This window comes from Pygocentrus nattereri, chromosome 12, assembly GCF_015220715.1.
Source record: "Pygocentrus nattereri isolate fPygNat1 chromosome 12, fPygNat1.pri, whole genome shotgun sequence".
Taxonomy (NCBI): Eukaryota; Metazoa; Chordata; class Actinopteri; order Characiformes; family Serrasalmidae; genus Pygocentrus; species Pygocentrus nattereri.
Window position 1 is genome coordinate 6,365,642 of NC_051222.1, and position 18,808 is coordinate 6,384,449.

Below are 18,808 nucleotides of genomic sequence, written 5' to 3' on the forward strand. Positions count from 1 at the left end.
AGAGATCTTCAGGCACATTAAGAAAGACTGTGTTCTGGGAAAATCTACAAAAGAAAGCTTTGATATACATATTAGAAAAAAATACTCTTCAACCTTACCTGGTTCATGTGCCCCCTTAGCTACTGAATCAACTAATTGACCAAATTCAATTGACTATTGGGGCATAATTTCACTAGCCACACCCAGGCATGATTACCGCCAGACCTGTTGTATTTAAATCACTTAAATAGAACCTGTAAGGCGATGTGTAGCAGCTAGAAGGTCTCAAAATGCAGCACATGATGCCATGTTCTAAAGAGATTCAAATACAAATGAGTAACAAAGCCATTGAAATCCCCCTGCCTGGAAAGGGTTACAAAGCCATTGCTAAGGCTCTGAGACACCATTGGACCACAGTGACAGCCATTCTCCACACATGGAGAAAGCTTGGAACAGTGGAGAACCTTCCCAGGAGTGGCTGGCCCAGATGAACATCTAAACAACAGCAGGCCTCATTTGCCTCAGGTAAGGTCAGTGTAGACGATTCCACAATGAGAAAGATGCTGGGCAAAACTGGCATCCATGAAACAGCTGTGAGGCGCAAACCACTGCTGTCCAAAAAGAACATAAAGGTTTGTTTCACATTTGCCAAAAAAAAAAAAAAAAACCAAACCAAAAAAAAAACATTTGGATAATATTTTGTGGACTGATGAGCCAAAGGCAGAATTTTTTGGAAGATGTGGGTTCCGTTAAATCTGGAGTAAAGCAAAGTCATATTCTGTCCTAGAAACAGTGAAACATGGTGGTGGTAGTGTGATGTCCTGAGGCTGCTTTGCTTCTGCAGGACCTGGATGTTTTCTCATAACTGATGGAGCCATGAATTCTGCTCTCTATCGGAAAATCCTTGAAGAGAATGTCTGCCCTTGGTGTTTGTCTTATTTGGTATTTGTCGAATTGTCAAATACTTTATTTCTTTAAAAATAAATACATAGTAGCACTTTAGTATAGAGAAACAGTTTAATGCCCTTGCAATGTTTTTACTAAGCCGTATCAAGTCAGTAGCTGTATTTTACATAATATATATATAATTTCATACATTTTATTGACGAAAGACATCCAACTAACGTATTACTAAGACAATCGTGCACGTTTGGTATTGACTAGAAGCTGATCTGAGCCCCGGCTCAAATAAGACCTGTAAACCAGAAACTAACATCTTTGTAGTGCATTATATTAACAATGCGAGTTAATAATTGCAAATCCTTACTTTAGAATAAATCGGCTTGTTTGTATTTAGAGCTCTTTGATGATTTATTATTGAGTTATTGATAGGAATCAAAGAAAAACAAGAGCAAATCTAAGCAAAACAATAATATAATGTATAACATACAAGTATTCATTGAATTCCCTACTTGAATTATTACTACTTAAGCATTCACTATTTAATAAAATAATAAAATTGTCAGTTAATTAGCAGCTATTGACATGATAAGCCTTAATATTGGCATATTAATGTGGAGAATTATAACAATGATGTGCACAAGACTGAGATGTACAATACACAAGTAAAAAGTGCATTGATGTGGCTTATTTACCATTATTATGGCTTAATAAACTGTAACAGGCAGTTAATTACCACCTACTGGCTTGATAAAGCCTAATTAGACCATTACAAGGGCATTATCATATCCCCTTATACTGAAGTGTTGTAGATAACAATACTTGAGGATATCTAGATTTCTTTGACTATGTTCAATATGCCAAATTACCCAAGGCTATGTAAATAATATAATGCTGTTGTACAATAAAAAGCAGGAATATAAGATATGAAGATATGTATAAGATGCTGTTCAGTAAATTTAATGTCATTCATCACTGTAATGTATCTACTGATCCTACACCAAAGCTGTAGGTACCCGTGGTAAAGTATATGCCACTTTTGTTATAGAACGCATATACTATAAAAGTGAACGTGGACAGAAGTGTTCAGCTTTTAACGTGTCACTCCATTAGCCGCTTCTATTAAAGACTCTAATAGGTTTCATTAATTCCATCCTATTCAGCATCACAGAGCAGTGGATAGTTTATTTACAGAATAAATGCACATGCATACAGTAGGTGGCATGAAGTTAATGCACCAGTTTGTTTCGTATGCACGAACTTTCATGTCCTGTAATTGGAGAAAATCAATGGAGAAGAACTTGGGTCCTTTCTTTCCCGCAGTATTGGCCTAATGTTCCGTGTATCTGTGTGCTTTGAGGGAAAAAATGGTTCTTGTTCTGTTATTCACCCAGTAGCTGGTTCATGGGGATGTTGCCCGCATCATGGAATTCACCGGAACTCTTCAATCAAGCAGTGGGGGAGAGGAAATCTCTCAGGTGCCTGCAGTACATCGCTGAAGAGAAGCTACACCAAGCGTGCAATAGCCCCATAAATAAGTCGACTCTTCTGGGCAGGAGGTGTTGCTGCCTAGTTAGTACAGTCTTCAATTCTCCACTGTAGAAGCAGCTTCAAAAAATCAATTAAGACCAGACAGAAATTGTGGACACATTCAAAATATGGTTCCTCGAGGGTTCTTTAGTAAAGGCAATGGTTTAGAACCATGAATTCTATATAAACCCATTAATGCTTAAATGGTTCTTTGCATGATGAGGTCCTCAGCTTGATGAAGAAGGTGCGGTTCTGAAAATGCTTCTACACACCACCAAAAAGGGTTCTGTTATTGTTATGATGTCAAGCTTGTAAACATGAAGTGGCTATATGAAACTCATGGTTCTAAACAGAACCACTGGCTTATTACATCCTCAGGCTTATAATTCAGTAACTATAAGGACTTCAATGTAAACTAATGTAAACTTTTCTTAGATTCTAGAAGTGTGTAATAAAACATTGGGCCCACCGGCAGACCCGATACTTGGTGGGGGGTTAAGTGTGTAGGAGGGGAACATTGTATTAGAACAAAGGTAGGAATGTTCAATTCATTTTTCCACTACTGCCATGAATGAAGTAGTTTTCAGCGACTTAACAGTGTATTAGTTCGACGATGTTACAACATCGCAACACAAAAATATCTTAATAACTATACCAACACTCTTATCTGGACTTTGATACCAATTCTGAGCCTTTTCCCAATATGTCCAGTTCGATTTCAAAGTAGTAATGAGTGTGGCTTCAACCAGAAGTAAGTATGAGGTCCTTTATTGACCACAGCAGATTACAGACTAATCAAGAAGCACTATAATTAGTAACATGCATATAGAATGTAATTCAGACAGCCTATCAGGAGTCTAGGTTTTGGAACAAGGATGTTTATTGGCTTGCAGATGCCAAGAACTGACTATTTGGGCATTGTGATTTGGTCCTGAAAGACATTTTTTGCTACTCTGTACTACTGAGGTACCATTAAGTACCATAAAGGGTTGAATCAAAATCAAGCCATAAAAATTGATCTTGCTATTTTAGATATAGAGTAAATTACTTTGATGAGTGTTGGGTATGGGCGCTACATGCTGTACGCCCAACCATAGCCAGACATCTAAGTAGTTGATACTTTAATTTGCTCCTATACATGCATTCAGTCGCATACACAGCTCATATGAAAAGCACTGCCAATAGCACGTGATGCTCTGGAGCAATACCAGGCATCAACTAGAGGGGTATAAGCCCCCCACGCCCAACATTGGACTGAGGAGCAGTGGAACTGGGTTCTCTAGAGTGATAAAGCTCATTCCAGTAACTTTTGGGATGGAGCATGTGATTCAAAAGAGGTCATGCAGCTTCAGTCCCTGACCTCACTAATGCTCTTGTGGCTGAATGCAATCAAATCCTCACGGCAATGTTCCAACATCTAGTGTAAATCCTTCCCAGAAGAGTAGAGGCTGTTATTGCAGCTTTCTATAAACTCGTATGGGTAACACTTTACTGTAGGGTACGGCTCATAAGACTACATGACACCTACATACGCTTGTTATGACACCTGATATAACATTTATGAGTGCCATTCCAATAGGCGTCATTTGCTATAAAGGTTACCTTTGCCAATTAAACATTAATGTAGGCTTATATCAGTAGTCATGGCAAGCTTATGTGGGTGCCATGTAGCCTTATGAACTAAAGTGTTACCTTCTTATCATCGCTGTGCAATGATAAGATTTTTTCCATTTTTCAATTATATTTTTTTTCGATTTTTACTTTTCTTCATCATTTGAGCTCAGCAGCTGTCCTTTACACTGTGTGGGAATTTCACGACGATTGGATCAATGCAAATGTTCCAAAATTGCTTAGAATAAAACTTTTCCTATTAACTTACATTGAAAGTACAGAAAGTTTTTGCCCTCTCCTGTAAAGTTACTATTTTTGAGATACTTCTCTTTTATTGGACAGCAATGTTATGCTGCTTCTGGGTTCTTCACTGGTTTTCTCAGTGTTCTAGCACCTGAGGACCCTTTGATCTCCTAGGTCTTGTTGCTCAGCTAATATTTTAGGACTGATGTGCTGATATGGAGTATGATATGAAGGCATACATCCAAGAATAATTTTCATGATTTAGATCTATAACTGAATAATAAGCCTATAGGCTTCACTCCGAATACTGCAAAAACCCTGTCAAAATCCTATGAAACTGCCCAATGACTGGTAACACAGCTGTAGGATATGTGTGCATTGATAGGTCTCAAGGTATGGCCACATCATTTTTATTTATTTATCTTATATAATGTAAGCCAGGATTGTAGAGTGTATGCAAATTGTATGCAATCTGTCAAGGCCTTTTCAGATGGGAGGGAATGCCTAGGGCTTAATTTATGCCAGCGCCTTCCAGACAGGATCCGGCATCTGTTTGTTGGATGCTGCATCTTGTTTACATATTTTTATATATTTATGCACGGATTTTTTAACAGTTGATATCGGATGGAGCTCCATCACTCCAGCGAATGCAGTTTTACTGCTCCACAGTCCAATGCTGAGGGGCTTTATACCCCTCTACCCAACACTTGGCATTGAGCATGATGATCTTAGGCTCAAGAGGAGCTGCTGCTGAGCATCCCATTCTGTTAAGAATGCTTCTCTTTGTGAGATTATACAAGCTGTGCACCTTTACGTCACTGAATTCACTAATTAAAAGGTGCCTGGATCTAAGCACACCATCTAAGCATTGGTCCTTTTGTTGGGAGACTTGCTGCTACGATCCCCAAGCAATCCCCAATTTAGTGTTCTCCTCCAAGCGTGTTGAGACGTCCAGTGATGTTGCATTGGTGACAGGCACAAAATATTCTGCGACTTGGAGGAAGAATGTGTTAACTTTTAACCTTCATCCTCCCAGCTCGGTGGCATGATGAGAAAATGAGATCAATCTAGTGGTGAAATTGAAAATGACTAGATTGGGGAGAAAAACTGGGTAAAAACACAAAGAAAAGCCTAGGATGCAAATAAAACTACCACTGAGCCAACCGTTTAAAGCATTCTGTAAACAGTCTTCAGTACCGTCTATTGTGCTATTCCTAATCCTCTACTACTATTCCTAATCCAAGCTACTTTTGGCAATTCTTTAAAACTTTTCCAAAACCTTTTGCAAACTTATTTTTTAAGTTTTCCCAAAAATAAATAACCTTTTTCCAGCACAAAGCTTCAGCACACAAAACATGTTAAAAGTTATGATGTTAAAAGAAATGTAAAACGAGGCTTTAACGGAGCCCCGTGTTAAACACATCTAAGAAATAAACTCCACAACAGTAAAATGATATTCTTTTATCGTAACTAGTGACATGTTTGGCTTTCTCTTTCATCAACCCTGTCGCCCATGGGCTTTCTGCTGGCCGTGAGTGGAGGGGGTGGCCTGTATCAAACTGCCTGCGGCTTTGTTTCTTTGGCCACTTCAGATGCGTAGGACCCCAGGCATCAAAACCTGCACAGTTCCACTTCTGAGAGTCAGGCACACATTTGGACATTTAGCCATTGAATTTTGTAATGAGTGGTGTGAAATATTGAACAAAAGATGTCCCCGTTTTCCGAAATGAAAACCTAGTGCTTCCCAAAGCACATGAAAAGCTCTTCAAGGTCCCTAAAGGAGGTGTACAGAAAGTTCTCCCAAGAAAAACGAAAGCCTGTCTCAGTCACCAGTCAGAAACTCACATGCAAAAGCCATTTAGAAAGACTGAATATGATCAAGAACCCCTAAGAAGCTGACTATAACTGTATCTCTGCTTGAGTCTGCACTGCTTAAGTGGTATCAAAAGGGATAAGTATAACATTGTTATTGTTATATAATACTGTATAATACTGTATAATATTGTTAAGAAGTTAAGCAGAGCACTTTCTGCAGAAAAATCCAGACTAGGCCTTAGGTTGGCATTCTGTTGAAGGGTGATCTTGCTGGCGATTGTTTCAGATGGTCTAGCCTGGTCTTTCATGATCATTAGCAAGATTCTTGCTTGTTGACTGAAGCAATATTTGCAGCCCACTGGAGTAAAAATGGCTTCATAGTCTTAATATCGATGTTATATTATTTGATTCCTCTGCTAAAAAAGTGATTCTTCACATGACTTATGCCACAAACCTTACAAACGAGAAACAATTATATGGGGTCCACCCTGATCTGTTCCTGATTTGGCCAAAAGCTGTATATGATCCAAAGTTCTGAGCTTAAGACAGAAAATCCAGGGTTAGAATGAGCTATCTGGTGAAAAGTTTTGCTTCATGAAACAGGCCCCAGAAAAATGTAGCCATGTTAATTGTAATCTAACATGACTAGTGAACTTATCTTTACATGTAATGTTAATAATAGCAAAATAGTGACGAATCTAAAAAAATATATGTTTCAAGTCAACAGACGATCATAAAACAATGGCTCAGGGGCTCAAGTGTAAACAATTGTGTTGGGCTAAGTTTCTCTAGAATGGAACACTTTACACCAAACTTCTCTGACTTTGTTTACATCTCAATATCTGAATTATGTAGAAATTTGGTGAAAAAATTGGTGGAATTTATGGTTAAACTGGTTAAAATTGGAGTCAAGCTAAAACAGGTTTTTTGAGCAATAAATCATTCAGCAATGGACGCAGATATTAAATGAACACCAGAATTGATGCATCTATACTGGGCATTTTACAATAGCCATACACGTGGCTTGGTTAATCAGATTTTAAGAATCAGAACTATTTCTTTTGTTAATAATATTCTAATACTGCTACATAATAAAAGTCTTAAAACTTTTTAAAGTTATAAAATTACTCAACAGAATGGATAATCTAAGAGAAAATGTATTCCACCTGCAAGTCATCTGAAAATAGAGACCTTCCACTGACTGATAGAGAGTTGTGGTTGGAAATGGAAGATAAGAGTAAAAAAAAACTGTCATCCATTTCGGTCATTCTGAGTTCAGACAGGTAATGGACGATAAGGAAAGTCATCAGACCTGCCAGTAGAGGAGATGTGATTTGTTCAGGGTAAATGACCCCTATATTAGACCGTACAAAGTTACTTTTTTCAGTGAATTGCTTTGCATGAACTTTTCTGGAAACATGCTGTGAATGCAAATGTGGCTCATGGGTATGGATGGACCAACTGGAATGCACTGGACCAACTGCAGGTGCATTAAGTGCCTATTGGGGCATTCATATAGCACTGCATTGGAGTTACTGACCACAGTATCTTGAACATCTCTGCAATATCAGTGCTTAAAAATCACCATATTCAACACTGTGAAAACAATAAAAAGTTAGTATGATGATACAGTTAGTTTGAAGAGTCGATGTCACTTTATTTAGAAAGCCCCCAATAGATCATCCACAGATGTTCAATTTATTCATATTATTCCATTATTGTTTAATTTATCTGTTGAAAGTCAGTTGATTCTCAACAAGGTTAGAATTAGGCCTAGGATTAGCACCAAGTTTAGGCAGTGTTATTGCTCATCATGATGTTTAAGGTGTTTATAACTAAACAAGGGTAGTCTTACTGTAATGTGGGACCCACATGTACATAATATTAGTGCTGAGAACTCTATATAATGCATCAATTGAACTACATTGTTCTCATATTGTTGGCAATCATTAAAAAAGTACTTTTTATTACCTTCTATTTAGTCCATCTAACCCCAGAATAGCGCCCACTTAGCTGCACTATAATTTACAAAGCAAGTAGTTGGCAACAGTCATATAAAAATAACACCACGATGTTTAATTCTGGCTGAAACCCTGATTCAGGTCATTCTGTAGAAAATTATGTTTGGAAGACCTACAGCCTGATTTAATAAGACCATAAGGACTCCTAATCAACTTGGACAGGTACAATTAATTTCCCGTCGTCTGGCGAACTTCCACCAATGATGTCTAAAACAGTGATCGTCCAGGTGTTTCGCTTGCATACCTTATCATTTTGCTACCCTTCATTAACTAACTCTAGAAAAGACAAATAAATCAGAAGACAGGATGCGTAACTGTATCAAATGGGAAATCCAAATTTGTGTTTCCAAGAAAGGCTTCAGAGGGTTTTGAGCTGGAATCCAGTCTTTATTGTGATGAATGTAATTCCTGAACATCTGGGGCCTAAAGCATTTTTATTGCTTTACATGATTTCTTATATAACATAAATAAAATAAATAAATAAAAAAACGTACTACCGTTCTAAAGAAGTTTCATGGCAAAGTCCAAGTAATCCAAAGTTTCTCAGGGTTGTCGAAGAGCAATATTTCCACAACTACTTCAAAGGCTTCACAAAGAGAGAGATAGAGGCAGAGAAACATACCAGTGAGGTTCTTGAGGCCGAGCTGCCGGAGGCCGAAGTAGCCGTCTCGCCTGTAGTTGAGGAAGATGGCCAGAGAGTAGCGGCCTTCGTACAGTTTGGTGCCACGGATGATTCGCAGGTTCTCCAGAGGCAGGTAGTCGAACTGGTTCAGAGCTACCAGAACATAACCCGTCACCTCCCGGATCGACTGCGGAAAAATGACACAAAAAAGAAAGATGTGGATATGGAATTCAGGCAATAGCACTGTCCTTCAGTCCTATCACATAAGATAAGATGGCTGGATATTTTTGGTTGGTGGACTGTTCTCAGTCCAGCAGAGACACTGAGGTGTTTAAAATCTCCAGCAGCACTGCTGATCCACTCAGACCAGCACAACACACACCAACACACCACCACCACATCAGTGTTACTGCAGTGCTGAGAATGATCCACCACCCAAATAGCACCTGCTCTATGAGGGTCAAAGGGGTTCCTTGGCCTCCTTTTTACGTTGCTCATCATTGGTCAAGACCTAAGTGCTACTGAGCAGGTATCATTTGGGTGGTGAAGAATTCTCAGACTGCAGAACAATCTGTAACTGCAAAGCTACTAAAGTGAACCCATATGGGAAGAGAACCTGTTGAAGTGGACAACGTGAAATGTAGGAGTAGACGCAAGGTGTATTTATGATAATATATAAAATTACCAAAGAGTGTAGATATAAATAGAGCTGGCTGGGTCAAGATCATATAATAACACATTAATTGAACCTCATTGTCTCCACATTGTTGGCACTCGTGAAAAAGTCCACCACCTCCTGAAGTTGAACAAAAGTTCCAGGCAATAATTACTGAGTTGAATTTTACGTCCTACTATGGTTGACAATAGGCAGAAACTACTATTCCCTACATCCTCTATTGACACCACGCACAATGCATGGGGAAATTAGAATGCTGGAGTGTGTAATTACTAAAATTGCACCTTCCAGTTTCTCCGATTACTATAAGTAAGAGGTGGTGTGGTGTCAAAAATGTCCTTGTTTTTGTCTGCATAACAATACAAGAAGAATTGATAGGTGGCGTTTCTACAGAGATTCTTCAGGGTAATAATGGGCCTGAGAGACAAGAGCACTTCATGAAGCTCTCCAGTAAATTTCACGTAAACTGAAGAAAAGTTCCTCTACCTGTCAACTCGGAATAAAGGTGAGAGCATTTGACCAAAAACACTGACCAGAATGGTACATGTACATTACATGTTAAATCCTAGAAGTCGCACTTAGTGCTGGTGACAACAAAAGCAGGTTCTAATTTGATCAGCTCATCAAGTTCTCGTTCATAGCTAATTGAAAACAAGCACTGAAAATGATGTGGAAACTTTCAATACACACTGCATCTGTTTTTGAAAGTGGAAAAGAAAATATTTCATTAAGACTTGTACTTTGACCGGTGGCCATGTGGTTGTTGTTTGTTGAAGGTCAACCAAATGGAAAAAAGATTAATAAATGCAAAACTCAAGCTGGTCAATAGAGAAAGCAAAGCAAATATGAATGCAATTCATTTTTCATTGTTAGTTAAAGAGTTATAACTTTTTTTATTCTCACGTTTTAACTATGTAATTACACATGTGAGTTTGCAATTGCATTGAAATGCCACGTCCAAACGACAGTAATAGCTCGACCGTGGATGTTTGAAGAAATCTTATTCCTTAAAGAAATAGAAAGCATAATGTTTTTAATCTGTTTGGCTCAAGAAATACAACCTCGAATTCAAAATTAAATGACATTTAAAGTAAATAAATAAATAAAATGATTCGGTCTCAAATTTTCAAATGCTGTCTTTGTAGTATATTCTTTTAAATATAGGCTTTATATGATATTTAGCATATCACTGCATTCTTTATTTACCTTCGGCACAGCATCCCAACTTTTTTTGGAAAGGTGGGTTGTAATATAAACTATTTCTCATTCGTAGCTAATTAAAACAAACACAGAAAATGATTTGGAACATGCATATTTGATACTTCCCATACATACTGAATTTCTTTTTAGTCAATAGAGTAAATATTTTATTAGGATTTAACTTTTGAAAGTTGGCCATGTGGTTGTTGTTTGCTGAAACTGTTGAAACAAATGGGAAAATTTGAGAAATGCTAACTTGAGCTACTCAGGATAGAAAGTAAAGTGAACGTAAATGCTATTCGTTTTTCACGGTAAGTTGAATAGTGACAACATTTTATTATCAAGTTATAACTACGTAATTAAATATGCGAGTTTGTAATTACATTTAAATGCCATGTTAAAACGACAGTCATAACTCGACTGTGGACATTTAAAGAAGTTCTTACACCTTAAAAATAGAAAGCATAATGTTTTTAATCTGTTTGGCTTCAGAAATATAAGCCTTTGTCCCCTTTATTAGAAAACACCAACTATCCGTAAGCTATTTGCCCAGCCCCACCTCAGAAAACTTCCAAAAAAACACTCAATGCTTTGCTAGCAGGGTCAGAATATTACTAAAAAAGGCTACTGTGTTAAATGTGCTATTGCTCTTTGCACCAGCTACCAAAAAACAGTAGAAACAAGAAGTTGACCTTCATTTATGCCAGTAATATAGCAGTCAGTGTCAGCCTCTATGCCGTGAGTTCTTCCAGCCAGTCAGATGTCTAATGAATATGCATAACTGCATGTGTAACATCCTCTAAAAACAGCATGGGCAATGCAAGCAGACAAATACCTTAACTACATAAGAGCAATTTCTTTTGAATGATGTATTGAAACTGTTAAATAGACCACAAGAACAGATTAAAACTAATTACTGAATAACAAATGAAAGGACTTTAAAGTCAGTTCCATGAATTAAATGGCTGAGCTTTGCCAAACAAGGCACGTATAAGTGGGAACCAAACAAAGAGCCAATAGAAATGTCAACAGGTGTTAGGATGACAATACGGAACAAAATCACTGACGTTCAATAGCAGAGACTAGTAAGAACACAACGACAGACTACAGGGAAAAAGGAGGAAATAAAGAGAGCAAAAGATAAAGATGCAAATGGAACAGCAAAATTTGCATAATTAGGCTAAACAACAGAAGGAGAGGGACGGACAGAAAAGTTAAGACTTGTACTTAAAAAATAATAAAGCTGTTACGGGACAGCAGGGAGGTGGACCCAAGTGCAGGGAGGAAAGCCTGTGAAAGGGTCTTAAATGAATTGAATCAAGTGAATTAAGTGTTTATGTCTCAGAGACAGGCCTGAACTGCCGATGTACTGAGGAGTTACTGCTACGCCACCAGGAAGCACAGGCGAAAATGGGAAAAAAACACCTCAATGAATGGGAATAAAAAACGGCGGGAAAAGGCCAACAAAGGGGACGCTGAAAACAGCTCAAACAAAGGCTGAGACAGAAAAGTCAAACAAAAGACACTTCCTCTGTGATTATGAGAAGATGGTCAGCTTCATGATCCACCTGTTACTTGTGTTTGGCTTGGAGCCGTTCCTTGTTTAAGCCTTCATTTTGGGCTTTTAAGTAAATTTGGTGGCATTTTTTATTTCTCTTTTGTTTTTTCCAGCCCTCTTTCAGCCAGATTGGGCCTAAGCAGCATGAAGGCTTCTGGGAATTGGAGTTCCCTGAACTCGTGCCGCCTTGCCGCCGTCACCCTCTGCTGGCAGCCATTGGCGCAGGCTGGGCCCTTACAAAAACACATTGTTTCAGCTCAGAAAAGGATTGCTAATGAGGTTTGTTGAATGAGGAATGTGAGTGCAGGTAAAGTGTGCAGAGCAGTGGGCAGTCCAGGACAAGGGCTGGGAGCCATTAAGTTAAGGGACATCATCATAATGTCCAAAACTGATGTAAGCTTAAACATATTCTGTTTGAAACTGACCCAAACTGGCCCATCATCACCCGTGCTCACATTTTTAAAGGATAGTGCCAGTGGAAATACCAAGTAGTGACTATTATAGCCATCATCGGAATATGGATAAATAAAAAATTACATACAATTACTGTTGCACTGAAATGAAAATTCCTTGCCGAAACCAAAATTCAAGAAATTCTTGGAGAAAAACCCGCAAATTTTTTTCTTCAAATAATTTGCCATTTTATTTATGCTTTTGAATATACACACTAAACACAAAACCTAGAAAAAATAAACGATATTTTACTTACCAAGATTCTTTGCGACATGTAGGTTACAGTATGTGCCATGAAATGCAATGTTCTCAAACACAGAACAGTTGGTCAATGAAGGCAATGAACTACAATAGTTTTGGGCCCCATTTACCCCAAACATTTGCCACAAAATGCTTCTATAAATACTGTATAGACCTGATAAAATTGGCAGTGAATCTATATTCAAGGTAGGTGACCTAAACAGTGGCCAAAGACTGTTGCTTGAAATAGAACTAGATATGTCAACATATTTACATTTACATTTACGGCATTTGGCTGACGCTCTTATCCAGAGCGACTTACAATTTGATCATTTTACACAGGAAGGCCAAGGCAGTGTTAGGAGTCTTGCCCAAGGACTCTTATTGGTATAGTGTAGGGTGTTTACCCAGGTGGGCATTGAACCCCAGTCTACAGTGTAGAAGGCAGAGGTGTTACCCACTACACTATCCAACCACATATTTACACATATATTAAGAAACAATGTCAAAACCCCATGTGGCCAGTTGAGTCGTGACGAGTTTGGACAAATGCTTGAAGCCCTACTGTGAACACTTTTACATGCACAAACACACTTTCATCAACTCAGCCTCTGGCAGTGATACTGAGGTCTACACTCTCCAATTGTACTTCTTGGAAAAGAGCTTCCCTTTGGACACATTTGGCTCAAACTGCAGCAATTAGCAACAGCGCAACACAAAAACAAGTAGGATCTAAACGCTCTTCCAAATCCGGTGCCTCATCATGTCCTGAGGCTGGCGCTCCTGTTGCTAAAGAACGTTTTTAAACTAAATATTACTGCTTGACTATGCAGGACAAAAAGTCTCTAGAGCAATATCAGAAAAGGGTTATTCCTCTGTACCATTATGTGGCTGAATTTGGAAAAACAAACATTTGTGAATTGCACTATAATGTCCAAAAGCATAAATACAGAAGACTGTAAATACATACAAGGCATTCTTAAACCATGGCTATTATAAACTTACTGATCACTTTGTTAGACACCACTACCTTGTCCACCCACTGTCCACCATAATAGAAACACCTAGTGCTTCCACTCACTGGCCACTTTATAAGAAACATCTATATTGAACTTTCACTGACCGGCCACTTTATAAGAAACACCTACCTTGTAGTTCCACTCACTGGCCACTTTATAAGAAACATCTACCTTGTAGTTCTACTCTCTAGCCACTTTATTAGAAACACCTACCCTGTACTTCCACTCACTGGCCATTTTACTAGAAACACCTATCTTGTACTTCCGCTCTCTGGCCACTTTATTAGAAACACCTACCTTTTCGGACCACATCAGACGTCTTTACACATTAACATCACACGCCTCAAGTCTCAAAAAGAAGGTCCTGCACCATGTTTAGGTCTCAAATGCAAAATCAACATTATACTGAGGAAGATGTGAAGACAATAGTAGATCATTTTCTCACTCAGAACATGCATCTTTCACCAAGTTGAAACTTTTCTTCAAACGCCCTTTCAAACCTAGCAAACATTAGATTCATCTGCTCGTGGGGGGCCCGAAGCACAACCAACATTATAAAATGTTCTTCCAAACACTGCATGAAATTACATAATTCCACCAGAGAGGCCTCTGAATCCCTAAATCCTACATGTTAAGAAGAAACTCTCTAAGAGCATAGGGAAGGTTAAGTCCCTAAGATCAAAAAGAAGATACATGGAGAAGAATCAACACGCAAGAAAACCCAAAAACTAAGAGGATGACGAGGAACCACTGCGAGGAGCCAAGACTCAAAAAAAAAAACACAAAGTCAAGACTGAAAAAAAAAAAAAGACTCAAAAAAAAGTAAAAACTAAAAAAAATCCAAGAACATGAGGTGAAACCAATGAGAGGAGCCAGGACGAAAAAAAACCTAAGAGCATGAGGATGAACCACTGAAAGGACTCAAGACTAAAAAAACCTAACAGCATGAGGAGGAACCACTGCGAGGAGCCAAGACTAAAAAACACCTAAGAGCAAGAGGAGGAACGACTGACAGGAGTCAAGACTAAAAAACACCTAAGAGCATGAGGAGGAACCACTGACAGGAGTCAAGACTAAAAATACCTAAGAGCATGAGGAGGAACCACTGATAGGACTCAAGACTAAAAAAAACCTAAGAGCATGAGGAGGAACCACTGACAGGTGCCAAGACTAAAAAACACCTAAGAGCAAGAGGAGGAACCACTGACAGGAGTCAAGACTTAAAAAACCTAAGAGCATGAGGAGGAACCACTGACAGGAGCCAAGACTAAAAAAACCTAAGAACATGAGGAGGAACCACTGACAGGAGTCAAGACTAAAAATACCTAAGAGCATGAGGAGGAACCACTGATAGGACTCAAGACTAAAAAAAACCTAAGAGCATGAGGAGGAACCACTGACAGGTGCCAAGACTAAAAAACACCTAAGAGCAAGAGGAGGAACCACTGACAGGAGTCAAGACTTAAAAAACCTAAGAGCATGAGGAGGAACCACTGACAGGAGCCAAGACTAAAAAAACCTAAGAACATGAGGAGGAACCACTGACAGGAGTCAAGACTAAAAAAAAGAAGTTTCATGTAAATGAATAGCAGGAATACAAAATGCAAATTCACGCATGGACTGCCAATCATGAAGGTCACTACAGAGGTTTAAGAGTTCCAAAATCAAGTTTAATCTTTTACCATCTTATTCATCACTCAGCACCTATATTGCATCCCAAAAATCAGGAGAAACTTCACAAAGACTATTGCATTGTTTCCATATTGACCTCATGGACCTCAACGAATCTCAAGTATAAGATAACGTATAGAAAGTAAAGAAAGAATAAAGTTGGGAGAAAACTTGCAGGCATGAAGAAAGCCGGACGCAAGATTTAAACCCGACCTAAGTTGAAAGGCTTGGTGAGAACAGTCTGATCCTCTCTGGTCTGGATAACAATTTCAGGCTCTGTTGGAGACGCAGACTCTACGACGGTAGCCTAGTTTTACCTTGACTCACCTTACTTTGCGCAGCATGTGAGTAAAGTTCTCAACATGCGAGGGAAGAAGGTCCGGGAACAATTTGCCACAGTGCATAATGTATAAGGTTAAACCAGAGAGACGGTAGGAGAAGTCAAAGGCACAGCGCATTCTACAGTATCTCCCACTTCTGAGGTTAGCCAGCAAATGTTTATCGTCTGTATCATTTCGGAGCGCATGTGGGCACAGCGAGGCCTGTGAGGGAGGGGGGCAGGGACCCCGTCTGCATTCCAATCACAGGGAAAACAATATAAATGTCATTGTCGCTGTTTAACGCAATCTGTTTGTTCCACCCCATGTGGCAAGCGGCACGACGCCGCGCATATTTGCCTGAAACCAGCTGTCATGGAGAGATATTAAAAATCCACAGAGGAAAACGATTTGAAGAGGCTCATAAATTAAGCACTGTTGAACACTTGGTTTTAATGTCAGCTTGCGCTATACGGGAAAAGTTTGGGCCACTACACAAAAACGGCATGACTTTGCTCAGGGACCAGCAGACAAAGTCGTGATGGTCGTCATGACTTGACCACTTGGGGAGCGCTCACCAACAATACCGGTCACTAGGTAGTCAGGAGAAAACACGGCAAGAGAGACCAGCAGCGGCAAGCCGTGGACAATGGGGAGATTTAGAGGTCGGAGACAATAGATTCCATTCAACAAAGACGACAGTTGCAATTCAATATGTTGGTCTCCTACAGGGTTTACATGAATATATTAGACTGTGCTAACAGCTCCGAAGCTGCTCAGACAGATGTTCTACAACTGATTTGGCCAAATAAAACTAGGCATCCATCTACTTCTTAGGTACCTATTTGCTCATACCTACTTTATTAAGCAATATAAAAAGGGCAGTCGTGGGCTGGAGGTTAGGGAACTGGCCCTGTGACCGGAAGGTCACCGGTGCAATCCCCAGTGCTGACAGTCCATGACTGAGGTGTCCTTGACCAAGACACCTAACCCCCAACTGCTCTCCGGGCACTGCGGATAGGGCTGCCCACCGCTCCGGACAAGTGTGCTCACTGCCCCCTAGTGTGTGTGCTCACTAGTGTGTATGTGGTGTTTCGCTTCATGGATGGGTTAAATGCAGAGGTGGAATTTCCCTGTTTGTGGGACTAATTAATTATCACTTAATTTAACTAGGGTGAAAGTACTTTTATATTCACTTTAATATTAATATCCATTATGTAACCATCTTTTGTATAACACTCTGAGTGTCCATTATCATGCTCTAGACTCATAAGGCCAACAGCTGATAATATACTTATCAAGCCAACATGTGCTGAAAATCAACAAGTCTGCCAATTACCATGTAATTGCATTGTAACTACACTACGACACTTTTTCATATTTAATATATATTATCATTGTACACAGCCTTTATCTAAGCACAGGGTCTATAAGGCCCATTTTCTTTCGATTTCTCTCAATACCTCAATAACTGACGTGCTTCTAATGAGTATAGTCAATACCTAACCTTTTAGGTTGAATTTGATCAGCTTGTCTTGGCGAGGCACCAAGTTTACATTTACATTTACGGCATTTGGCTGACGCTCTTATCCAGAGCAACTTACAATTTGATCATTTTACATAGGTAGGCCAAGGTGGTGTTAGGAGTCTTGCCCAAGGGCAGTTATTGGTATAGTGTAGGGTGATTGCCCTGGTGGGGGATTGAACCCCAGTCTACAGCATAGAGGGCAGAGGTGTTAACCACTACACTAACCAACCACCAACCAAGTTCACTCAGTTACGATCTAATATATTTGTAATAAGCAGCAAGTTATTAACAATGTATGATGGGTTTAACAAGAGAATTACAAGAGCATTATTGGCCCTTCGACCTCCAACCCCATCTGTAAGCGCGACGATATTTTTCTCCGACCTCTAACATCTACGCTAGTGGTCAACGCTGCCCGGTCATTTTAGTCAATGGTACATTTCCAGTTGCAGCATGTTTGTGTCGTCACACCAGCTGAATTCTAAACATGCTCAGTCTCTCTTATTTCCACTGAATAATTCATTTCACCTCTGCAACCCTTCCGAAGTGCTGTTAGGTTATAATGAGACATGTGGTGCAGTCCAAGTGGGAAGAGACTGTGGTTATAAAGGCAGTAGAAAGCAGCTAATGAGGAACTGAAAACATTTGTAATACAAAGTGTCCAAAACATTACGCCAATGTAGATGCTTTAGACACTCCGGGCCCCTTACTTTGGGCATAGCAGAAAAAAGCTTGCTAAAGTGAACCGGTTCATCATAGAAACTAATCTGGAACAAGTCTACGCACCTCAAAAAGTCTCATGCGCTGAGCAAAATACAGCCAAGCTCTCAACTAGTTGGGTATAATGCAGCGGCGGCAGTCACACAGTGACCCACGGCACAGGGTGTCTCACGACAACCTCATAGACTCTGGGCACCACCGTTAGCCTGGCACTGACTTAACACTGCAGATCCAATAGAACGGCAGCAGAAACCAGCCTTACTGTACTGTAGTGTTACAGAGTGAAGGGTTCTAGTGCTTGACGTTAGAACTAGTAGGTGAACAAATTACTTTGACAGCACTCGACCATCTCGCCTCTCCCTCTCCAGGCCTTCACGCTCAGTGTGATGTCAGAGGGGGTTCAGGAGAGGGGCTGATGAGTACTGGACAGCCAGTTTGGAGCATCTGAATATTCAGGACTGAAGCCCTGAAGATGCATCTCTAACAGCACCAGCGCTGAGAAATCAAAGACGGGAAATCTCGGGGTGTAAATAAATATTATTGTAGTGCAATTCAGTGTCATTTTTACAAATATTTATAACCATGTGCATAATGCCTTATGAACATGTCATAAATAACATGGTATAAATGCGTTTATAGACGCTTACAAGCATGACATTCATAGACAGTGTTGCCATAAGGGTGATCTCTGACTTACTGTATGCA

The 18,808-nt window shown here is 39.5% G+C and overlaps 1 protein-coding gene across 2 annotated transcripts in view; it reads right to left on the minus strand.

Annotated features, from left to right (window-relative positions):
- Positions 1-18,808, minus strand: part of LOC108441681 (receptor tyrosine-protein kinase erbB-4-like) — a 249,159-nt gene that overhangs the window by 80,166 nt on the left and 150,185 nt on the right. For both annotated transcript variants that reach the window (XM_017721334.2, XM_037543609.1), the window contains exon 3: positions 8,722-8,908. In XM_017721334.2, the coding sequence (XP_017576823.1) occupies positions 8,722-8,908 (187 nt within the window). The remainder of the gene's footprint in view (positions 1-8,721; positions 8,909-18,808) is intronic.